The following is a 26054-nucleotide window of genomic DNA, read 5'->3' on the forward strand; positions in this document are numbered from 1 at the left end:
GCTTGTACGAGGTTGTGGCGAGGTTTCTCCACCCACAAGGAACTACGCGAGCTAGCCGGAAGTTCTCCGGGGAATCATCCACCGATGGATCGGGATCGTCCACCTTACGGACAGCCGTGGAGTAGGATCTTTATCTCCGAACCACGTTAAATCAACGTGTTAGGTTTGCTTTCTATTGTTAGTGTTTATCTTGTATTTCCGCTGTGCACACTAACCATTGTAGGAAGCGACGATTTGGGTGAGACGCTATTCACCCCCCCTCTAGCGGACGTCAAGATCCCAACACTCTGGACACAAGGAATATGCCGAATATCTGCAAGGAGCTCTTGACACATATAATTGGGTGTTCCAACAACCTATATGAAATTCCACTTATAAGTTTTACGAAATTGGCAAGCATCATATGACAATCTATTGCATTAGTGAAAAAGAAATCCAATCAAAGATTAACCTAGCAGAAATCATCAGACATGTTTTACATGGGTTATAATTTGGAGGTCTAACCTTACAACAAACCATAAATTTTGAATAGTGTAAAAAGTGAAGCAAACAAGTCACATACTGACATGAATGAAACCAACACATATCCTCATTCAGTTCAGATGAAACCAAACATACATTTCACTCAATCACATAATTGTGTTGTCACAAAAGAGAACTCTAAAGAAAATTGTCAATAAGAAAACACCACAAAAACATCAAAGTCTACTTGTTTGAGACATACAAAAAACTTCACACAATTGTTTGGTTACATCAAGATAAAAAATTCATAATTTGGATGGCAGCTTTCACGTATACAGCAGAGAGCAACATCAAAACAGAAAGCAGCAAGGTCAACCCCAACATAGCTATGTGTCCTTAGCAATCCTTTCCAAATAAACCTGCATTATACATATCAAACTGCATAAATTCAACTTTTTCACAGGACTACTATTAAGAAAATTTGTAAATTTTTGGAAAGACCAAGTAGTAAATGGACAAAGAAAACTATTTCACAGGACTCCTAGTTAGAGTTTGAAATGGATAAGGGGAGAAGCTTATACTAACAAATGTAGCCAACAAAGCCTCACAAGTTCAAGAACCGAAAGCTTTTCAAACTTTAAATGAAGGCCATTAAATGTTACAGCTGATGCCAATCCAAGAAATTGGAGGTAAACAAGTTATGTAGAGTTTCTGATCACTAACTCATATTTCTCAATTTTTGGACTACTTCATGGTGGATTATGTCAACAGATTCCACTTTTGTCCTGCTAGAAACTTACGAGTTCAATCAACAACATAGAAAGAATTCATATTTCACTAGAAAAGTTTGAGATGCTAGAATTTTTTAAACAGAGTAACCAGTTCCAAGAAAGAAAACATAGTCAAAATTACCATAAAGTAGTCAACATTAATTGATCAAGTCCTATTGAGCTAGATTGCTAGCTTGGATGGTAAGGTTGCCAACAATGAACGACACAAATGAGCACCAGAGCTTTTGATAGAGATTTGATTGTGTGTGTTTTTTTTTAAAATTTGACATACCTTTTTCTTTCTGCAAGTGATTCTATATAGCTGCAAACACCACAAAAATTGAGGAATAACAATACTACATAGAGTGAGTAAATTAGAAAGTGAGCAAATTAGAAACAACAACACTTATATCATCATATAGCTTCATGTTCTTAGTATCGAGGTCAATTTAAATAAAATACAATATTTAAACATACCATTGATCCTTATGTCACCGGTGTTGTCGAAGAAGACGAGTCCATTATGATTTTTGAGAAATCTGGTAAAAACATGCAAGTTAAGTAAATAAAGTTTATAATTATAAATAAAAATTTAATTATATTTTTTTTTAAAAAGGAAAACTTACCATTTTCAAGTTTTTCCACATCCTCTAAAATTTCTTCAACGTTGAGTGATTGTAAATTTAACCGAAGCCAATCTTGAGTACAAATAAGACTTTCTACCACATTAGGAGTCAATGAACTCCTAAAACAATCAAGTACCCGACCACTAGTACTGAAAGCGGATTCTGAAGCAACTGTCGATATCGGAATAGCTAATACATCATGAGCAATTTGAGAAAGGATAGGAAATCTGTGACAATTTTGCTTCCACCATCCCAAAATGTCAAAAGTATCACAATATTCTTCAACTATTTCATTAAGATACTTGTCTAATTCTGACATATTGCCATCACCAAAAACTTGTGCCTTTTGTTTTTTATACTTCGCTATGATTGCTTATCTTTTCAAATCACTCATATTTGTTGAAGTATTATCATTGTCAACTGATTCTGGAATAGATGAAACTATTGACGTACCACATTGAGGCTCCATTTTTGCACCCTTCTCATCTCCATATAATTCAATCAACATAAATTCTACGAAATCTAATTTATGCCTTGGATCAAGCACCACAGCAATATAAAGCAACTTATTCATTTTCTCGGGATCTCCCCAATACTTGTCAAATTTATTTTTCACTCTAATTCCCATTGAATACACATCAATATCATCACTTTGTTGCCACTCCTTCAAGATGGTATGGATATAACTAATCTCGTGTGCAAAAGTATTGGATGTGACATACAAAGATCCTGAAACTTTTAATGTTAGTTCATAAAAAACTTGCAGTAAAGATGCAAAAAGTCTAACATTATTCCAATCTGCACTTGTTGGTTTCCCATCAAAAGTCTTCAATTCTCTTTTAGGTTTACCATCTGATTCAAATATCATCTCTTCATTCTCATTCAAAATAACTTGCCATTCTATATATTGAAGATCTAATTTAAAACATGGATCTTGTTCATCAAACCTATCAAAAACTCTTTCAAATTTTTGAGCTGTATTCAACATCAAGAAAATTGAGTTCCATCTGGTTGGTACATCTAAACATAATGAGTTCTTGCTTTCAATTTTTTCAATCTCTACACATTCTTTGAACTTGCTTAATCTAGAGGGGGATTGCTTAACATATTTGATTGCATTCCTAGCCTTCATCACATATTGATTTATATCTTTTAAGCCATCAGTAGCAATCAAATTGATTATACGAGCTACGCATCTCATATGGACATATTCTCCCTTTAAAATAGTGGAATCTCAATTAATCATCTTTTTTCTAAAACTATTGATAGCAACATCATTTGAACTTGCATTATCAACTGTAGTAGTAAAAACTTTGTTAATTCCCCAACCCCTCAAGCAATTTTCAATGGCTAAACTAATAGCCTCACATTTATGACTTGTAATTGGAAAAAAATTGATAATTCTTTTCTGTAAATTCCTATTTTTATCAATGAAATGGGCTGTTAGACACATATAATTGATTTTCTGAATCGATGTCCATGTATCAGTGGTCAAACAAACCCTTTGTGCTGAATCATGTAACAATTTTTTCAATTTTTCCCTTTCAACGACATATAATTCAACACAATCACGTGCAACCGTCCATCTTGAAGGAATTCGAAACTTTGGACATACCATAGCCATAAATGTTTTAAATCCTTCTCTTTCTACAAATTTGAAAGGGAGTTCATCCATTATGATCATTCTAGCTAATGCTTTTCTAGATGCATCTTGATCAAATTTCCAAGAAGTTAAACACACCTCATCCTCTTTTAAACTTTGTTGTAAACTTAGCTGTGCTTGAGTTGTTTCAACAACATGAGGGTGTTTTTTACATGAGGTAATATGAGATCTCAAGCTTGTTGTCCCATTTCTATATGGATCACAAAAAAATTCTTTATCACAATATTTGCATTTGGCTTTCATATCTGATGCATCATTAGTAAACTTTATAAAATGATCTCATACTTCACTTCTTGGTTTCATTGCTTTTCTCTTATTTGCCTTTCCTTTATAATCTACCGTAGTTTTTGTTCCCACTGAAGGACCAACTTCAGATTCTTGTATTGAACAACTATTATTAACATCCATATTTGATAAATCTCCTTGCATAAATACCAGATAAATACTGATCACAGTCTTCACAGATCACAGACACTGTTAAAAATTGCAAGTGTAATAACACTGTTTAAAATATAATTAACTAAAACTAAAAAAAATATGAAACTCAACTATAACTAAGCATGATAATACTTATCAGGATATCTAAACACTGTTAACTACTTGAGTTCAATAAAAATTCATATGTCAACACAAGATCAATGCAAGGATTACTAACTAATGTTGCCAAGACCCAAGATGTGAGTCTGTAACTGAGATTAAAAAAGAAAAAGGAAGAATTAAAACTAATAATTTGTGTATTCTGAAAACAAAAAGAAAAAACAGGAAGCCAAAATCCATACACAGAAAACCCTAAACCCTTAAAATGTAGTAACTATACCTCTAATTTATGCAAGCAGTCCGGTCCTAGCGTGAGGACAAGGAGATTCCCTGGAGCAATGAGCACTCGAGTCAACTGGTGAGAGTGACGAGAGGGAGGGTTGAACAGGGAGGATAGACGGAGATCCTGAGTCGCAGCAGCCTTGCAGGTGCTCGGCCACAGGAGGACCGACGGAAGACGAGATGGAAGGAGAGATGAGAGAGGGTTGAGCAAGGCGGAGAGGTGGAGTTGCAGATGATCAACGGCGAGAGTCAGAAAGATCGAGTGACGCGGTGGGGAAGGGGGGAGACACGGTCACGCGAGAGCGGCGGCGAGTGAATGAGAAAACCCTAGCTAAATAAATCTGTGTGGACTGTGGACCGTGTGGTGACAGTGGTGACTTTTGGATTAAAACCTAAACGTATTAAGTAATTCGGGTTTTTCGGTTTAACCGAATAGGCGACTTTAAACCTAAACCCGAACCGGAAAAACCAAACAAACCGAATTATTTAACCGAATTAACCGAACTTTCGAATTAACCGAACCAAATTTAAAAAATCGGCCAGTTCGGTCAGTTTATTCGGTTTGACCGAACTTTTGCTCACCCCTAATCCTGGGCAGGTAGAATGCTCAGAAGGTGGAACTCAGACTTACTGTTAGCCATGAAGTCGTTGCATTGCTTTTCAGTCCATTGATGCTTCTCAATTTCTTTTCCTTCTTTGCTTTTGGGCATATCAAAATCATACTTAATTGTTAGAGTAATATTAAAATCAGTTTTAAAATAAACCTCCATTCGATCTCTCCAAAAAGCGAACTTCCCCTCAAATACTGGTGGATAGATGCTAGCTCCGGTCATCTCGTGTGCTTCGTTCGGCGGTTAGTCCTCCTGAAGCGTCCTCGTTCTGATACCACTTGTTGGTCCGATCGGTCGGCTGGAGAGGGTTGAGTTGTCTGAAACACTAAAATGCTTTTCTCGATCTTCCAACTTAGGTTAGCAGCAATAGCAAATAAAATATTATAGAATTAACAACTTAAATAAAATCAGTAAAAAGCACCAGAATTTACTTAGTTACAACCTAGATGGTTGTTAATCCAAGTCAAATGAAATCTCTTAAAAAGTCTCCTTCACTGAAGGCGGAGAAGCCTTTTACACTCGTTAATAGCTTAGACTATTGCTAGGAAATTAATACAAAAGTTGTTACATCTTTCCTAGGTCCAGAGGTCTTTTTATAGCCCCTGGAAAACCTTGTCCGCAGGCTAAAGGCGCCTTCCAAAGGGCTGGAAGGCACCTCTAGCGAGGCAAAGAATAAAACTTTATCCTTTCCACCAACGACCAGATTGCCTGGTCGAAGGCACCTTTCATAGCCATGTATAGCCATGGAAGACGCCTTCCATAGCTAGTTGAAGCCACCTTCAGCCATTGAAGGCGTCTTCTACCTTAAGGTCGTGGAGGCGCCTTCAACTCCTATTGAAGGCGCCTCTAGCAGCTCCATAGCTCCACTCTAGCTCTTCTGTTGCTCCGATCGTCTAAGTGATTTCGGCCAACAGAAATAAGGCTCACCCGAACCTAATTTTGGCCATCTCCTCGAGTAGGCTTCCGCTCTGGCTTCTTGTCCCTCGAACGTCGTGCATGTCCTTCTCGTCCACCGGCGTACTCTTCCACAACGTCTCGTCCCTCGGACGCACCGAGCCTGTCGGCTCTCTCCCGTGTCGTCCTTCTCACTGGCTGAGTCTTCCACTCGACTTCCTATACTCCTAAGTTCTTGCAAACTTAGACACATGGATCAAAAAATAATAGGACCTAACTTAACTTGGTTGATAACATCAAAAATAACCTTGAGGTTCCAACAAAAATGACCTAACTTGAGCATCGGAGGGCCTGCGCTGGGGACTTTTTCCTTGGTTTCTCGTCTCTAATGCTCCGGGTGCTTATCTGAGTGTGTGTAGAGTTCAGCTACTACCAATCCTCATACTATAGACCAAGGAGTTCCACGTGGGGGTTTGCTTTTTGGACGTGCATACACCGGGTGTGTCAAAGTCGCCTCTTCGTCAACACCAACGCCATTTTCGCTAGCCTCTGTCTGACTCAGATTTCGGATAGGATCAATATATATATATATATATATATATATATATATATATATATATATATATATATATAGAAATCACTGGGCGCAAAGTTGTGCACGATGATTTCTAATATTCCCGTTTTCACCGGCCAGAGTATATATATTTAGAATGTGATGGTATTTGGAGAAAGATATTTCTCCAAATACGATGCTCTAATGCCCTAGGCTCCTATTCTCGCTATTCTCCCCGACAAGTCTCTCATAGGCTGCGTCCCTCGGCGAGATGGAGTTAGGGTTCCCGTCCCTCTTTTGCCGCAACCGTCCTCATCCAGAAGCTCCCTGCACAACGAAGTTCCCGGTGTATCTAGGGTTTCAAGCACCTCCGTCACTCGTCTCCCCAACGAATCTAGGATTTCTCTCGACGCAACAAACTTCATTGCAAGTAAAAGCTCATTTTTAGAAATTTTATTGTTTCCGTTGCTTTTTATGTTGTTATTTGAGACTGTAGCTTTATCTGTTGTTATTTGAAATTGTTGTTTTCCTTTTGTGTAATATCGACAAATTTCATCATATTGTTTATAATCAAAATGTATTGTTTTTGTTGTAAATTTCAAAATATGATTTGAAACTGTTGTTTTGCATTCGTGTTGTACCGTTAGCTATGATGTTCGATCTAACTTTTCTGAACATGTGCAGAATGCCCCTCCTCTGTCCACGCCTGCACTGGTCCCTCCTCACGATAATGCTCACCTAACCGGCGCCGCCCCTTGCTCACCCAGCCATTGGCTTCGCTCGGTCATCCTCGCGAGCCGCCGACACCAGTCGCCTCCCCTCCTCTGTCCACGCACGAAGCGGGATGTTGTTGGTCGCTGCACCAGTCCCTCCTCGTTCCTTTACAAGCTTTTCGGATAATTCTGTACAACTTTATGATGCTCATATAATTCATGAATATCCTAATGTATTTTTGGAAAAATTTCCTGACTTGCCACCTCAACAACAAGAAGAGTTTATCATTGAGTTGTTGACTGACTCAACTTAAATACATAAAGTTCCATATTAGATGACACCCAGAGAACTGAAGGAGCTAAAGTCCAGCTTAAATAGTTGTTGGACAAGAATTGTATTCATCTTAGTGTTTCAGCATGGAGTGTTCTAGTTCTTTTTGTTAAGAAAAAAAGATGACTCTTTGAGGCTATACATTGATTATAGCGGTTAAACTCTTTAACTGTCAAGAACATGTATGACTCTTTGAGGCTATACATTGTTTAATTTCTTGTATTTCTCTATTTTTTTTATCTTTCTTAATATTTTATTTCTTTTCAGCTGAACTGTTCAATGTTTGGCCATGACAGTATTTGGTTGGGATTATCCTTGATAATTTTGATTATCCATCTAAGATTATCAATAAAAATCATATTTGTTTTAGGTAATCGGCAATTCTCGAGTAATGATACATGCTCGACACGTGAAAAATCTTATAAAAATAAACTTTTTCTTAATTTCGGGGTTAGTAAAATTTTTTTTGGATAAAAGTATCCTTAGATATTTACACTTTCGGGCAAAATACTCATAAAAGTTTTATAACAAAATTTTCATTTTAAATTATAAAAACTAAATAAAAAATAAAAATATGTAATATTTTATTAAAAAAATAAAGTTATATTTTTGAAAATATTATATATATATAACAAAACTTAAAGCTCCAACAATGTAAAGTTAAAAAAGAAAATTATATATATATATATATATATATATATATATATATATATATATATATATATATATATATATATATATATATATATATCGAAAATGATATCCTGCACGATGTGCACAGTACGTGACTGTGCCCGTGCAAGATATCATGTTTGTTTTAAAATTTTCTTTTGTATTATTTTTTTTTTAAAAACTTGAATTAAAAAATAATTAAAATATATTTTTAAGATTAATTGGGTGATAATTTGTAAGTTATTTTTTTAAAAATTTTATCTCTAGGGTTCAGGCTTCCCAATTGGTTTATAGTATTTAGTAAAAAGATAAATTAAAAATGAAATAATACATTTAAAATATTAAATTAGATTATAAATTAAAATTTTTAAATAAATAAATTTTAGTTGTATTATTTAGGTTGAACTAAATAATATTAAGTTATATTTTATTACTTATCATCTTAATTATGTGATTATTTAATAATCATATAATTAAAATTATACATGATAACTTAAACCAAACACACTCAAAAGGTAAGAAAGGGGTTGGCAAGATTAGAGGTGAGAAAAGTTCAATTAAATCGAATAAATCCATCAAATCATTCAACTAGATTATTTTAAAATTTTATTTTTTTTCTAAAAAAATCTTTTATATAGATTAATTTGGTTTAATTTTGAATTTAATATTTTTTATTTTATTAAATCAAATAAATAAACTAATCAATAAATATCTAAGTTGCACCCTTACATTATACACGTGGTGAGCACAATTTATGAGAGATATAGTATATCAAAACATATATATAGTTTTGATACGTTGTAACTCTTACATCGCACATCCAGCACTTAAATTTTTTTTTATACTTAATACAATAATTTAACTTCTAAATCAAAATCTGATTGACATAAAAAAATTATATATATATATATATATATATATAATTTTAATAATTAAATTAATAATAATATATTTATAATGTGTAAAATAAATATATATGAATATATAAGATTCTATTTTTTCGGAGTTTAAAAAGAATATAAAAAATAAGATAAATTAATTTAAGAAAGTGACTATTATACAATATTCTAATAGATTTGTTTGGAGTTGAAAAACGAATATAAAAAATAGGATAAATAAATTTAGGGAGGTGACTAGGATTATAATGAGACGAATTTAGGTCGGATTTGATAATCTTAAAATTCTTCCTTTATCAGAAAAAATTGGATCGAATTCAGATCCATCTCGTCTAATTTTTTAATCCGTCGAATTCCGATCCGTTTAAAAGATGATGGGTCCGTAGCCAATCCAATAAGATTAACCATAGATAATTATATATTTTATATTATATAATATCTAGATATATATAACCAATCAATGTGTTAAATTTTTATCTGACCCGAACGGAACGAATTGCCAAATTTAAATCAGTCCAATTGCTACTATCCTATATATATATTGTTATCGACTAGGTTTTTCCCCTGCACCGAACCCTCGTTTCCTCCGATAACGCCCCTTGCTCACCCGGCCGTCGGCGTCGCTCGGTCGTCCTCGCGAACCGCCGACACCAACCACCTCCCCTCCTCTGTCCGCGCACGAAGCGGGATGCTGCTCGTCGCTGCACCGGTCCCTGCTCGTTCCTTTACAAGCTTTTCGGATAATCATATGGTTGCTCCTCTCTCCCGCAAAGATTTCCTCAAGCGATATGGGTCTGAAGACGACGAGAAGAAAAAGAAGAAGAGGAAGAAAAAGGAAAAGGTCAAGCCCAGCTTTATGGGCGGCATCCTAGTGGTGGACGAAGATCCCGTGTGGCAAAAACCTGTCCAAATTGAACAAGAAGGGTCAGAATCTGAGACAGCCTTGTCCAGTGACCTCTCTCCTCCACGCCGGACTCGCCCACAGTCTCCTGAAGCTATTAGAAGCCGTAATTCCTCTCCTGGTGACCTTTCTCCACCGAGGAAGACCAGGAAGGTTCTTGTGGAGAAGGAGCCTAGAAGGGGTGGATTACTTTCAGCTAAAGAGCTTAGAGAAGAGAATGACAGGACGAGGAAGGAAGCACTGTCAAGGTGATGGTTAATCTATGAGGTCTTTAAATTTAGCTGTACCTTGCTTATTTACGTGCACATAACAACTGTGAATTCTTTGTTCAATTGAACATGGTTTTATGACATTTTGTTTGACATGTGTGATATGTTTTTTTGTCCCAGATTTGCATCCTTGGATCCTAGTTTGAGTGGTAAAAGTGCAGAACCAGTATATCGTGATGCAAAAGGTTTGAGTTCTCTGACACAGCATTGAATTTGAAATTTTTTCATGTACATTTGGAAGCCCAGATTCTACCGGTTTTGTAGTTTTATATTTGCATGTTTCTGACTGCTGAGTGACTGAATTATTTTCTGCAGGGAAAGCTATTTCAAAGGAAGAGCTACTGAAACCAAAGGAGGAAGAGAAACCAAAGGTATTTTTCACACACTTCATCTTTGATTTGGTGGTCATGTTTACCATACGTGTCAGTTAATTCCCAAGAGCTATATTTTTTTGTTTCACTTTTATTGTTAGCTATATGAGCACAACATGCTATGCTTTTGATTTTATTATTACAGCTATTTATCAGAAAGGAGAATTATTGGTACACTTTTGATTGTTTAATTATAGGCTCTCTTAGTTGGAAGCAAGTGTAGTGCTGATTGTGTAGGAGTGATTTGTAACCCTTATTATTATTTATTAGTTTTTGCACAATTTTTTATGTTGGATCCATTGCTGTCTAGTTGATTTTTATTTGCTCTTTTTGTTTCTTTAAGTTCACTTCAATTTGCAATCTCTTCATATATTAGTGACTAATGGTTGGTTGCTGTTCCTGGATTTGTTATAGCGCTATTGGTTGTTTCTACTAAAGAAAGTTAACTTTTATCAGGAATATTCTTCTGTGATCTTCCTTTTTACATTTCTACCAACTGTTTTGTTTGCATGTCCAGGAAAAAAAATTGGAATGGGGTAAAGGCTTGGCACAGAAGAGACAAGCTGAAGCTAACACCAGAGACTTAGAGATCGAGAAAGACAAACTTTTTGCTCGTACGAAGTAAGTTGTTTTTTTAAACAAATATTTTAGTTGCACTCTTACATGTTTTTATCATCTTCATTTGCTTACTTATTTGACCTCCAGGGATGATCCTGACCTTGATAAGATGTTAAAAGAGAGAGTTAGATGGGGCGATCCCATGGCACATTTGGTCCAGGTATATTTTTTATTTAGATTTTGGAGTGTGCATTCTTATTAGTACAGCTACTATCCATTCTTTACAGTATAATTACTTATCTCTTAATATGTTATAGCAGAAGAATTCAGAAACAACATTAGAAGATCTTGGTGAAAATAAAGCAATGAAGGAATCTGGATTTATTATCCCTCAGACGATTCCCGCTCACAGTTGCCTTAAACGAGGAGTAGATTGTCTTCCAAATCGTTATGGAATCAAACCTGGTCGGCATTGGGATGGAGTGGACCGCAGTAACGGTATGTCAGTTTGTTCTCTTAATTTCAGATTTTTTAATCATTTTCTCGTTCTCATATCTTGTAGTTTTCTTAGTTAGTTGTAAACTTGTATTTTTTGCACAAAGTCAATAAACATAACATTTTGTGACTGATTGAACTTGGTTTGGTTTTCATGGTAATTGAAGGGTTCGAGAAGGACATCTACAAGAGACAGAATGAGAAGCGAGCCACCGAGAGAGAGGCATACCTGTGGTCCGTCTCCGACATGTGAGGGCCTTTCTGTAGTTTTCTTTTTTGTAGTTTGTGAACAAAAGGCCTACTTTTTGTGGTTTATGAAAGAAATCTTGAGTGTTCATTGAATTTGTTGTAACTTTCTTCTTTAGAGCTCATGATCTAGTTGTCATGCTTGTGTATAAAAAAAAAATCAATAAGTTTTGTTCAGTTGCTACAGTCTTTGACATTGTTATCACCTAAATGATGACCCTATCTTCACCTATTTGTCAACTTGAAGATGAAACTAATCACCAGTCACCACTTATGTTTGTGTGAGAGTTCTTGTAAACCGGATGGTCAAAGCTTTTCCAAATTCTAATCTGGTATCCTCCATTGACAATATACATTGCAAGTCCCTCCCTCATTCTGTCAAAATATTGGAGATCAAATTCATGAAATGGCAGCCATCTGGACCAAGAGGGGCCAATTGCCTGTTCAGAAGACAGCAAAGAGATCCCCAAGAATAATTTGTTAACACTCCAAGGTTATCAAAATTCTTCCAAAGTCTAAATGAAAGCTTATCAAATTCTGTCCCAAAATAATAGTTGTCTGTTTCAAGAAATACTGCAGAGGAATTCAATGCAGCCATCTTGCTAAAAGCAGTAAAATGACAGTCGAGTAAATGATGAGTAAAACATTCTCACCAGAGGCCAGAGAAAAGCAACTATACTAGAAAAGATAGTCATATTTGTCTTGCTCTTCAATTGAAATAAAAGCAACCATTGAGAATATCTATGATTCTCTTGAAACATCCTGTTCATTGACAAATTTCACAATCTCAATGGTCTGCAAGTAATATAAGTCATCTTGTAACTACATGTATGAATTTGCCCTCCTGAGTGGAACAAAGTGTGAGGTGTGATTCAAAGAAATCATTACTTTGACAACCTGTATGTGTCCTCTTCCCTGCTACATGCATCATAACAGGCTCATGTTTAGAAGTTAAATCGTTCTCTCTTACCATATCTTTTCAAATGCCTGCAAACCAGAATGCAGAACAGAACAACATACACACTTTCTAATGAGTGATGGCCATTTCAGTGTAGTTGCATCAAAAATCTGTAATGCTTCCTCTTGCTGAAACCAGGATCCATCCTAAATCATTTTTCCTGAGATAACTAGATGGCACATGAAGCATTACTTTCTAGTGTATCAGACAATGAACCCACTCTGAATATTTTCTGCTCTGTTGACAAATCACCCTCCCCTAATGACATCACTTCCATTTTAAATTGTCCACCTCATATGTATGTGCAGGATTTTTTTTCCTGACTTTTAGTCATGAAGAGCTTCTCTTTGTAGTTTCAACCATTTCTTACATATATCTTCATTACCTGATGTAGATTTCAGATGGATCGCACTTAAAACTTAATTATTAAGTTCATTTCAATAACTTGGTTCTTTGCCTGCAAAAGTTTATTCCTGCAATTACTTTCATAAAGTGTCAGAATAGTGCAGAGCATGTATGTGTGCCTTTAAAGCAATAAATTGGTCATGTGTCAGAGGTGAGAACTCTGGTAATTAAGCTGATTACCAAAAAGTATTTGACAATGTTAAGCAAAGTGCTATGATCCATTTTTTTTTTCTCTCTAAGAATCTTCCTAACCATATGGGTCAATTGCATTATCAGTACTATCATCTCCACAACCTAGGTGTTATGATGGTTAATGGAAAAATTGATCTTTAGTTTCATCCAGGGCTTGGGCAGGGGAACTCACTCTCCTCGCATCGATTTGTGCTTCTTACTGATGCTTTGCATCATATTTGCTTGGCATTGCACACATAGTGTTTTCAGCAATTTCAATTTGTGGATGACATGCTTATCTTTTCTAAATCGAACTAGTCAGCTGTTGGCAACCAAAAAAATACTTATTTCTACTTTCTAGGCTTTCAGTGGGGCTTGAAAATCAATAAACTGGAAAAATCTCACTTTCCAATAATGGATCTCAATCAAGTAATTGGGTTTTTAGCTTGGTACTAGCAGGCAAAAGAGAGCATTGAGACAAGCACTTATCAAGTGGCTTCAAGAGAATATAAGCCTTAGCAAAAGGCATTTCTAGGTGGACAACATGTGCTTTATTCATAATGTTCTAACCAAAATTATTGTCTACTCAGTACCAAATATGCCTCATCCCATCTAGGGTGATTCAAAAGATAAGGGAAAAATTGGAGATCATTCTTTTGGAAAACCAGTTTTAATTTCATCTATGCAGTTTGAAACCTTGTGGCTTGGTATCAAACTTGTCAACCCACTGAAATTGGTGGTATGGGAATACTCAATATGAAGATACTTAACCTGGCTTAGATGGTGGTGGCTTTACCTTTCTTTCCATTGATCTCCTTGGTGTTACCTAGCGAACAATATCTACCTCATATCTAGAATAATATTTGGTTGCTCCAAGATTTTTGTTCTCTAAGCATTTCTACGGCTGCAGACCATGTGGCAGAACATTCTATCAGCAATTTGATACACTGTATGAATCCCACCAAAATAAAATAGATATGGAAATCTGGAACTTGCCATATGTACTTCACTTGGTCTTGCCTAAGATGGACCAATTTCACTTGGCGATCTTCCTAGCAGTGTTAATCTGACTGGAGATTCGACTGTAAAGTCAGCTTAGAAACTATAAATTTTTGAGCTGCACGCATTGGTTAAAGTCAGCTTAGATCTGACTGGAGATTCGACGGATTGATAGATCATCAAAAATTTAAATCACATCTGATTAATATTTTGGATTATTCGATCTACACCTGACTCATTTATCTATATTTGATATGAACCCAACTTAAAATGACTCACAACGCAAATCCAATTCGAATCCGATCCGAAATGACTCATTTATAAAAATACATTTATCTTAAACTCAACCCGAACTTAACTCGAAAAGGCTCAATTTATAAAAATATACTTATTTTAATCTGAACTCAATTAAAATCCGATCTAAAAATATTTATAAATGAGTTCACGGATTATAATTGGGTCCGTTCAGATTGATCAAACCTGACCAATTTATAAATTGGGTCACTTAAGTCAATCCGAACCCAATAAAACTTAAACCAAATCTGAATTTTTCATATTCAATTCGGATATTATCTTCATGTCAGATAAGAAATTACATTTGGAATTAACTGGAGCAACATTTAAACGCCCAAACAATGAAAAAAAAAAAATTCTAAACAAATACCGGAGCGAAGAAACATTTGGAATCCTTCTTTACTTTTCTTATCATTTTAAAGATTCGATCGAAGTTTCAAAAATTTTATTTTTTTTGGGGGAGATTTTGACGTCTAACTACAAAAAATATTATTCAGAAAAAATCCTCAAAAGTTACTAATCACCCTCCCGATGCTCTCACAGCCATTGCGTGTAATTTTCAATAATATCTGAGTAAATATAATATTTCACTTTCATACGGGTCATAATATAAAACTATTTTCAATTGTTTTTCATTTATTATTTATTATCACCAGTGAATCCGTTTAATCATCAATTTTTTTAAAAGTGAATCATAGTCGAATTCAAAATTGATTAAACCGATTTTTTTAAAACAAATATAACCTATATAAAATTAATTAATTTAATGAATTAATATCAATCCATCGATTTATGATGTCATTTGATTGATAACACGACGACAATGTTTCAATTTAATTTATTTATCAAATTAAAAATCAAAATTGAATTAAAAATTTTTAAAAATGGATTTTTTTAATTAATTAAATTTAATTGAGTTTTTATTCACTGTTATATGCACGTGCATAAAATTTAAAATTGAATTATATTTATCATAATTTTAACATTAATTGATAATATAATGTAATCCTTTTTTTTTATCTGGACTTAAGATTGATCACGATCGATCATTCTGAGTGGAATTATAAACAAAAAATTGAATCGATGACTATTATTTATTATTATAAATTAAATAAGATGGAATATAATTACATTTTCAAAACTTAAAGGTTTTAAATTTTTTTATTATTATTATTTATAATAATTATTATTTAAAATAGCTAGTGTGTTAATTATGATGGGTATCCTATCCAGCTAGACCAAAACACGGGCTAGGTCGTAATTGATTACGGCTCGGGCACATAATTAGATTTTGATCCATGTTGTCGGGTCTAAACTTTTTTTGGTCTGATAGCGGCTGGGCCGAACCGGGTTCGCCCGAGGAGAGGTTGAGGAAGAGCTAAAGAGGAGCGAGGGGAGGAGCGCGGGGTCTTGCATGACTCATCTGGAGAAGGTGTTGCGGCTAAGGTCGAGGAAGCAAAGCACATGGGAAGGAGAGCCCGTCAGCCCGAGCGGAATGGGCCGTGCACGGGAGAGGTTGTTGCCAGCGAGGGAGATTGCAGTAAGCACCGGGAGGAGGTTGAGGCCGCGAGGGAGAGTGCCTCAAGCATGAGGCGAGTGACGCGCCCGGTCCCGACATCGCATCTGAGAATTTTTATTTTAAATGAATGAATTTTAAAACTTAATTCTTATATTTTAAAATGATCTAAATTTAAATTCACATGAGGTGAGGTCTACCTCGAAATTGGATTTTAATTTAAATTAAATTTAATTTACATTCAAGGATTTAATTGATTTATTTTTATCTATTAAAAAATTTAATAAAAAATTTAAATTATACTTCTAAATATTTTTTTAAAAATAAAATATAAATAATAATCTTCAACAGTAAACAAACTGTGATGAGTAATGAATCGGCGATTTTGAAACTGTAACAGTTTTACAGGGTTAAGATTAAGAATTGACCAATCAACAATGGTTAGATCGGAGGTTTTGGACCGTCGAACATCAAACAGTCTGAACGGTCAAAACCATCGATTTCGAACGATCTATATCCAGTCAACAAGTGGGTAACTTTTAAAGCAAGATTAAACTTAAATCGGTGCGCTGCATATAAATTATATGAGCCTACCAGCGGGAGACATAGGTGGCAACAAAAAAAAATTTAATTAGTCTCGTTGATGAATCTTAGTGTGATGATACAGCTCTATAAAAAATTGTCTAACTATTAAAAAAAATTAGAAAATGCTCACAGTCAACTGTCAATAAATTTAATATTCTTTAATTGCACATTCATTTGAAGAATTTTTTTTTTTATAAATTTATCATAATTGAGATTGAACCACAAAAATTTGGATGATAATTTAAATACTCTATAGTAGGGATGTAAATGAACCAAATGATTCGCGAGCTATTCGGAGCTCAATTCGATAAAAAAACTCGTTCGAGTTCATTCGTTTATCTTATCGAGCCGAGCTCGAGCTCGATTTCGAACTCGACAGTTTTATCGAGCCAAGCTCGAGCTTAAGGATATTCGGCTCGTGAGCTTACGAACATATTCGTTTATAGGCTCGCGAGCCAAAAAACGAGCCTTAAACCGAGCCAAAAAACGAGCTCTAAAACGAGCCAAAAAAAAACGAGCTCTAAAACGAGCCTTAAAATGAGTTTTTAAAATGAGTCAAAAAATGAATTCTAAAATGAGCTCAATCTCGCTTAACGAGTTAGGCTCGTTAACTTTGATAATCGAGCTAATAATGAGCCGAGCTCAAACTGTTCGCGAGCTTGATAATTCTAAAATCGAACTCGAACCCGAATATAACTTAAACGAGCCGAGCTCGAGCCTAATACTGTTCGACTCGATTCGACTCGTTTACATCCCTATTCTATAGTTATATACCATAGCCTCAGAACACATAGGTGACAACAAAACTTTTGAAGATGTCGGTGAAATAAAAAAAATTGGATAAAAAAATTCAAATTATCATGCGTACTAGATTTAAGATTTGTATTTTAAAAAAATAGTAAATAAAAATATAAGATTTAATAATGTCAAGGCCGTCTCAAAAGCTAGGCCATAATGGCCTATGCCTATGTCCCCTATGTATTTTAGTCAAAATTTATTTTTCATCGATAATTTTAATTTTTTACTAGCTAAATTATATTTCATTAATAATTTTAAATTTTTATATTTAAATAATAATTTTTAATTTTTTATAGATTAAAGTTAAATTTGATTGGACTAAAATTTATTTTCATCGATAATTTAAATTTTTTACTAGTAATTTGATCAATAATTTTTATTTTTTTAGATTTAATTAATAATTTTAATTTTTAATAGTTTAAAGTTAAATTTGATTATTTTCATTTTTTTCCTCATGTTAGTTTTGACTGATAATTTTAATTTTTTAATATTAAAGTTAGATTTGGTTGATAATTTATTTTTATTTTTTTATTAAAATTTGACTCATAATTTTTAATTTTTTTACTTATAAAATTTTAATTTAATAATCAAAATTAAGTTTGTTAAATAAATTAAAAATACTTATTGGTTAACTTAATTGATATATTTTTATAACATGACTTTTGAAAGTCAAGAACATATTTTATTATCATTAATATTGTACTATTATTTCTCTCTAAATTTTATGTTTATTTATTTCTTCTATTTTATTATCATTTTTATATCATTATTATTGTGTCCTTATTCTTCAACGAGTTATTATGCACATTTTTTTGTAATAATTTGCCGTTGATGTTTATTAGCTAAATATCTTTGACTAAATAAATTTAATTGATAATTTATTAAAGTTAAAATTGATAAAAAGATAACTTAGTTCACGAAGGTCTTGCAATATAGGATCCTAGGGAAGGATCTATTGTACGTTGTGCCTATATCTACTACTCGAATCTATTATATGTAGATCACACAATAATAATTTTTATGTTGCGTTAAGACTTTACTTTATCAAAGTTAAAATTAAATGATATTTTTTTTAAAAAAATAGTAATTAAAATATATATTAATAGTATTATAATAATTTATTACTCATTGTCAAATTAGTTAAGATAAAATATTTTTTATTTTTTAAACTTTACTAATAAAGAAGTGAGATTTGACCAATATAAAGGTATTACTACGTGACCTAGTTGGTCATTCATTCCAATTGTATAAATAATTATTGGCGATGTATGAAATTATTCTTTTAAATTTTACTAATAAAATAAAATATCTCTAATAATATTGTTAATATTTATTTTTAAAAAAATATTAAGATCTTAAGTTTTTTTTCTCGCCTAAGGCCTTAGGAATCATTAAGACGACCTGAATGATGTATATGTTCCTTAAAAAAAGTGATTGGCTGTTTTTTTAATAATAAAGACAATATATTTTTATACTTCAATGCGATGTATTGATAGGATCATAATAATTTTTTTTTAAAAAAAATCATTTATAGCTGATTGGAGAGATTACGATTCTCTCTAGCTTGATTGTCGTGTAGTGTTTGTCTGCTCTGGTCTGTTAACCTTATACTGGGTCTTCGTACCTGTAAAGCTTGACCTGTATGCTCAGACCTGCATTCACTAGCGTAATCTCCAACTTGTGTTTGTTGTCCTATAAATCCGGATCTGTACGTCCCACCCTGCATATGCTATTCAGACTATCTCAGTAGATCCAGACCTGCGCCTACTACCCTGTACGTCTTCGTCCACCTATCCTGCCCTGTACGTCTTTGGTCCGTGTATCTTGTTCTGCATATCTTGTCATATAGGTCTCGACCTGGAAGTCTTAGTCCTCATATCTCGACCTGTGTCTTGGCTCCGCATATCCTGCCCTATGAGTCTTTCGTATATCCCAACCTGTACGCTTTAATCGTATCTCCTGTGTCGTGAATCTATAAATCTTGGCCTGCCTTCCCTGGCTTGCATATCCTGACCTATACGCTTTAGTCCTTGTATCTCCGGTGTCGCGAGTCTGTAAATCCTGACCTGTCATCCTTGGGTTGCACATCTCGATCTGTACGCTTTAGTCCTTGTATCTCCGGTGTCGCGAGTCTGTAAATCCTGACCTGTCATCCTTGGGTTGTACATTCCGACCTGTACGCTTTAGTCCTTGTATCTCCAGTGTTGTGAGTCTGTAAATCCTGACATGTCATCCTTGTGTTGCACATCCCGACCTGTACGCTTTAGTCCTTGTATCTCCGGTGTCGCGAGTCTGTAAATCTTGACCTGTCATCCTTGGGTTGCGCATCCCGACCTGCACGCTTTAGTCCTTGTATCTCCGGTGTCGTGAGTCTGTAAATTTGACCTGTCATCCTTGGTTTGCACTTCTCGACCTGTACGCTTTAGTCCTTGTACCTTCGGTGTCGTGAGTCTGTAAATCCTGATATGTCATCCTTGGGTTGCACATCCCGACCTGTACGCTTTAGTCCTTGTATCTCCGGTGTCGCGAGTATGTAAATCCTGACCTGTAGGTCTTACCTTCCGAGTTCCTACTTGACATGTAGGCTTAACTCCGGAATGCCACTTGTATTCGACCAGGTCCATCCCGTAGCCTGGCCCTTCTATTTCCACGTAGGCCGGACTTTTGACCTCCACGTAGGCCGGACTTTTGACCTCCACGTAGGCTTGACTTTTGACTGTCACGTGAGCTTGACATTTGACTGTTCCGTGGGCTTGATTTCCGACCACGTTCGCTATCCTACCCCACTATCATGTGTTGTATCACATAGCATTACTGTATTAAAGAGTGTCAGATTTACTACAATAAGGTAAGAGAAGAATTTTCGATGGATACATAACCTTGGGGAAAAACTCATATCTCTAGGCACTTGGTAATCGGCTCTAAGTAATCTAGTAATTTACTTTCATTCATATAAATTGGAAACATACTGCAAATTTTGCTATATATAACCCTTTGTTGCGGACTGTACGCTCCTACAATGATCGAGTGCTAGATTTTTTTTTTTAAATCAACATTTCCTTTCAAGTACTATAAAATTTTTAATCTTAAACACTATAACCTAAAATGAAAGCCTGAATCTTAGTGGAAAAACCTTATTAGATTAAACTTATTATGACTCAACCCCTAAATCCTAAAATCTTAAATACTAAATACATATAATATACCCCGTGAATATCCAAATTTTTTAATTATATATATATATATATATATAGACACACACACACACATACAAAGTTATTCTCCTATGGAATGCTCCATGCAAAATCGTGTGGCGTTGCTGACCTAGACGCGGCATGTCAAATGCGTTAAAGCAAAAAAAAAAAACAGCATTAAGGCCAAACAAAAAAATGCCACCCATCATTTATTCACCTCTCTCGCCATGAGCTAAGTATTTTGTCACTCCTCCTTCTCTTGCCATGATCTAGGGTTTTCTATCACTCCTCCCTTTCTCGTCGGTGACGCGTTACTCCCTCTCCGTCGAAGCTAGGGTTTTCCTGCCCGCCGCCTCCCTCTCCCGCTAAACTAGGTTTTCGCAACCGCTCCTCCCTCTCTCGCGACGTGTGACGTTCCTAGCCTTGCGTTGTCGCGATGTGTGACGACCTCCTTCGGCGCGACGAGCTATCTCACCGTGACGCGATCCTCTCCTCCTCGCGAGCTCTTCGCCGCGACGCACCCCTCTCCTCCTCACCACTATATCCTTTCAGGTTGCCCTAAAATTCTCCAAGTTGGGCAGGTTGTATGTGTAGGACCGTTAGATTCGATAGAGGGGGGGTGAATATCGATTCGAAAAAACAAGAGTATAAATACGCAGCGGAAAAGTAAAATAGACACAGTGGTTTTACTTCGTTCGGAGCCTGTGACGACTCCTACTCGAAGGCCCGTACTCCGTGAGTACTTTCGTTGGGCAATTCACTAGCAGTTCGAAATAATGATTACAAAAACCAGTACAATGAATGCTAATGAAAATGAAAAGCAAATACCGACAATAAAGACAAGAAAGGAGCGTAGTGTCGGAGCTTTGTTAGCGTCGCAGAAGTGCAGAGCAGTGGAAGACTTTTCTTTTCGTTGTAGTTCTGAAGCTCTCCTCTGACCCTTCTTTTATATGAGGCTCGGGGCGCCCTGGATGCCTTCCGGGCGCCCTGGTGAAACGTGGCAAGTCCAACCAGCGAGCTCCACGTGGCGACGCGCGATCAGGATGAAATTTCCCTCCCGGGCGCCCGGACCCTGTTTTCCCGCAGAATCCGTCCTGCAAGACAAACGTTAGTCCGGAGGCAAATTTACCCTGCAACACAGATTGTTAGCAAAAGCAAAAGTGAGTATGAATTAGCAAAAAGGAGTATGACTTAGATTCCGTCTTTCCGAGACCGGAATCTAGTCACGATCTCGACTTAGATATCCGAAATGGATCTAAGCCGGATCGACGCCTAATGTTCCCTTCCCGGGAACGCGTCCTCGCAGTCACTCCCCTCCAGTGACTTACCTTACTTACCTGCCAGACGTCCGGTCAGCCCTTCGACCCGTCTGGACTTCTCGCCAGCTATCCGGTCAGCCCGTCGACCTAGCTGGACTTCTCGCCAAGCGTCCGGTCAGCCCGTCGACCCGCTTGGACTTCTTGCCAGCTATCCGGTCAGCCCGTCGACCTAGCTGGACTTCGTGCCAGACATCCGGTCAACCCGTCGACCTGTCTGGACTTCTCCTGCACACTCGATCAAAGTGTTAGACAACAACAAAACTAACTTAACCTATTTGTCATTCATCAAAACCTGGGTTAAATCGTTAGTGCTAACCGCACCAACAGTATGTGACACCTTGCTTACAATAGAAATTGATGTTTTTCCTTTCGTAGCAGCTACAAACTTAAATTCAATAGTGATTGAAGATTTCACAGAAGTTGACAACACTGCTCCCTAAGACGATAAGCTTGATATAATTTGTTAAGTATTTGTTATGACTTTGTAAATTTTAACAAATATTTGATATATAAGTCTTAGCTACATGAGTATTGATCCTGTCCGAAAGTCGAAGAGATGGAAAGCTGGGGATGTGGCGCTCACGCTGACCTCTAGTGGACTCCGCGCGGTCCTACAACATAGACTGCATCAGTGCCGAGCCAGAGAAGGGGCCCCTTGGCATTGGCCCTTCGACGCTCAAGTTAGTCACCGACGATGAAGTGGAGCAATAAGAAGACTACTATAGCACAAACAGTGAATATCGCATGTATCGCGTACCTAAGCCGATGTTTGGAACCCCTTTATATAGAGTTCCGGTAGCATGCATGCACGCTTCTCAAGACATGCACGTTTCTCAAAGCTTTTCCTGAAAAGATCTGTCAAGAAAGTGTCCCTGACACAGTATCTCAACAGACTGAGCATATCTCTGAAGTGATAGTGTAAGCTTCCACCGTACGATCTTCTGGCAGTCTATGCCCGGTGTTGGCGGCACCAACTCCCAAAAGGATATCACTAGATATCATCAGAAGTGTACGTCTAAACCGAGAGGGTTGGCCGCTCGGCCGGAATTCCACCGCCCTAGTGCCCCGTCCGTTCGACAAGAACCTCGTCGTTCCTCAGTGTGTGTCTGCTCACCCGTAGGTTCACTTTGTTATTGCCGAAGCCTGCTGCCAGGCCGAGCGGGATAGCCGCTCAATCGAAGCCTATTGCCAGGCCGAGCGGAATAGCCGCTCGACCAAAGTTGAACTTTGCATCTCTGTTGTCTAGACGAGCGGGGTAGCCGCTCGGTTCGGCTTCTACATATTGTTTCCCTTGAGCGTCAGTTGTTTGATTGCTCCCTGTGTTGAAGGCGACGCCGGGTCGAAGACTTCTTCCTAGTCGGGGCATACTTCGCCCGACCGGCCGATGTCATCTATACGTTGACTGTCATGACTTTGATCTTTTTTGACCTCTAGCGTGGTAGTAGGGTAGGGTTCTTCATCATTACCGTATTAAGTATGTTTGGAATTTTCAAAATCTAATTTTTTTTTAGAGGGGAATATATTAGCTAAAAAGATTAAAAAAAAGAAGAAAAGTTAAAACAAATATTGATATATCTACTGAGGTTATCTTTATTGAATACGTAATCCAATATGTTTTTGATCTGATGAAACAAACTGTACTCGCATCCTAGTAAATAAGTTTAGGGCGGTTGTAGAATATTAAATTTAGGGAGATAACATACTAAATAATAAAAATAATTATTATATAATGCATATAACTTTTAATAATAAAAATATAATAATTAAAAAATAAATAGAATATTTAAAGTTAATATTATTATCTTATCAAAAGAGAAAAATTAAAAGTTTGATGAAATAAAATTCTTTAAATTAAAGGATATGTTCTATGTTTAGTGTTGTGATATGAGTGCATTTAATTTTCTTTCTTGATTGATATAATGTGCTTTGAGTGAGCTGATTAGGTTTGATTCTATCCAGAAGTCGAGTCGAATGGGGGACAAGTGATAATAGCAAAAGTGTTGACGGAGAGAGTATTGGGGTTGGAAATGAAAGATACGCTACAAGCTTTTGGCCCTCAAGCGGAGCCGGGGGAGACGGTGGAAAATGGTATCCACGGACCTACGCACACTACATACAACTCACACGGGGGCGTTAGAGCGAGAACTTGGAAAGCGATCCTTAGCGCAGACACTCCGATACTTAAGTCAGAAAGAGGTTGAGCGAAAAGCGTATGAAAAAGTAGAACGATAGTAAATGTGTATATGTGCGTGTACTTGGCCAATGGAGAGGATAACTTTTTATATCGTCTCTTGTAACCTCTGCAATTATGAGGCGGTGAGAGAATGTCTGGTATCAGAGTATGTCGGGTGATGTAGGATGTACGACGGACTAGGTGAAGGAAGGTTCCGCGGCATGTATATGGCGGAGCATCAGAATATTCCCTAACAAATGATTGTTATTCACTTACAGGTTGTTGTGATTCCTGATGGCGCTGTCCCTTGACGATAATCTAGTCGGCTCTGAAATCGACCGGGAGTGGACTGGGAGTCGTGCCCTGAGCGAGATGAGTCCAAGAAATCTGACCGGCTAGGTGTTGGGACCAACTGGGAGTAGGCTATGAGTCATGCCTATGAGAAATGAGCTATCTTGGAGACCCGACCGGTACTGCGATCGACCGGGAGCATACTATAGGAGTCTTGCCCATAAGAAGTGACTGTTTTGGAGATCCAATCAGCACTTAAACTGACCAGGAGTAGACTCGGAGCTTTGCCCGTGAGAAATGACTGTTCTGGATATCTGATCGGCACTTGAATTGATCGAGGATAGATTAAGAGTTTTGCCCATGAAAAATGACTATTTTAAAGATCCGACCGACACTGAGACCCATCGAGAGCGGGTTGGGTCGAGAATTTAGGAGGCGCGTGAGCATGCACGCTTATAACTCGCATCAGGGGAAGAGTCTGAGACTCGACCGGCTAGTCGTTGAACGTGTGAGCCATGCGCACTTATAACTCATACTGGAGCGAGAATCTGGGACCCAATTGGCTTTAACTGGCCAAGAGTGGAATGAGAACCATGTCCAAGAGGGACTAATCCCTATGTACCTGATCGGCTAGGTGTTGGTCGGGAATAGCTTGAGAGTCATGCCCATGAGGTGTGAGGGGAACTAAGTCCTGAGGATCTGACTGACATTACGAATCAACTTAGAATAAACTGTGAGTCATGCCCATGAGACGTGAAGGGATAGTATTGAAGTCGATCGGGAATAGAGTGGGAACCGTACCCATAAGACGTGAGGGGCTAAGCCCTAGAATCCCGGTTGGTACTGGAGCTGACCAGGATTAGAGTGGAAGCCGTACCCATTGGACATGCGAGGCTAAGCCTTGGAATCCCGACCGGTATTGGAACCGACGGAGATAGAGTGGGAGTCGTATCCATGAGACGTGAGGGGTTAAGCCTAGAATCCCGGTTGGTACTGGAGCCACCCGGATATCCGACCTTGACTGTCATCTTCTCTTGACTTTTGACCGTCACATTACCTTACCTCTTGACCCCAAACTATCCCTAGGACCCCGTTATACGTCATATCAAGGTCCATGATTTCAATGGAAATGGTGGGTTAGAAATATTATCTCTGGAGTGTGGCTGCTTAAGGACAAATTTTGCTTTCTTCACACCAATGCAAGCATCAACAATGATTTGAGATATATTGGATGGAAACCGGATCCATAATTCATCAAAGAGATCAACGCAACCCACGAGACTATCTCTATACATGATCAAACAGATTAAACATGCATATGCCATGCAAGCCAAGTAATTAAATAAATAATCAAACATCATGATACATATCAATTTGGTAATATGAAATCTTGTAATCTATGGCATAAGTGGCACCAGTTTGGGCACTTGAATGGGAAAGCTGTCGATCTCATCCGACTAGGCATTACTATTTCTCATGTTCTTCACACTTTAATTTTGAT

The 26054-nt window shown here is 36.8% G+C and overlaps 1 protein-coding gene and 1 long non-coding RNA gene across 3 annotated transcripts; one reads left to right on the forward strand and one right to left on the reverse strand.

Moving 5' to 3' along the window:
• Positions 1-717: 717 nt before the first annotated feature.
• Positions 718-2325, reverse strand: LOC121976576. Its single transcript, XR_006110656.1, has 3 exons — positions 1859-2325; positions 1710-1771; positions 718-881 (listed from the first exon to the last, which is right to left on the reverse strand). It is a non-coding gene; the product is annotated as an uncharacterized LOC121976576 (long non-coding RNA).
• Positions 2326-9491: 7166 nt separating this feature from the next.
• Positions 9492-11968, forward strand: LOC121976571 (BUD13 homolog). Of its 2 annotated transcripts, none has more exons than XM_042528779.1 (7): positions 9492-10159; positions 10301-10365; positions 10496-10551; positions 11069-11172; positions 11257-11329; positions 11427-11607; positions 11772-11968. In XM_042528779.1, exons 1-7 carry the CDS (start codon positions 9699-9701, stop codon positions 11855-11857), a joined length of 1026 nt encoding a protein of 341 aa, XP_042384713.1. In that variant the 5' UTR covers positions 9492-9698; the 3' UTR covers positions 11858-11968. The 2 variants fall into 2 exon arrangements, with proteins under 2 accessions (XP_042384713.1, XP_042384714.1); XM_042528780.1 differs by having other exon boundaries at positions 11430-11607.
• The last annotated feature ends 14086 nt before the right edge of the window (positions 11969-26054 follow it).

Source organism: Zingiber officinale, chromosome 4B (genome assembly GCF_018446385.1).
Source record: "Zingiber officinale cultivar Zhangliang chromosome 4B, Zo_v1.1, whole genome shotgun sequence".
Classification (NCBI taxonomy): domain Eukaryota; kingdom Viridiplantae; phylum Streptophyta; class Magnoliopsida; order Zingiberales; family Zingiberaceae; genus Zingiber; species Zingiber officinale.

What these genes read in the sequence shown, in the direction of transcription:
- LOC121976571 (XM_042528779.1), top strand. Translation starts at nt 9,699, where the DNA reads ATGCTGCTCGTCGCTGCACCGGTCCCTGCTCGTTCCTTTACAAGCTTT. An exon ending in AGGAGGAAGAGAAACCAAAG is followed by an intron (nt 10,552 to 11,068) that starts GTATTTTTCACA and finishes TTGCATGTCCAG; the next exon opens with GAAAAAAAATTGGAATGGGG. An exon ending in CCATGGCACATTTGGTCCAG is followed by an intron (nt 11,330 to 11,426) that starts GTATATTTTTTA and finishes AATATGTTATAG; the next exon opens with CAGAAGAATTCAGAAACAAC.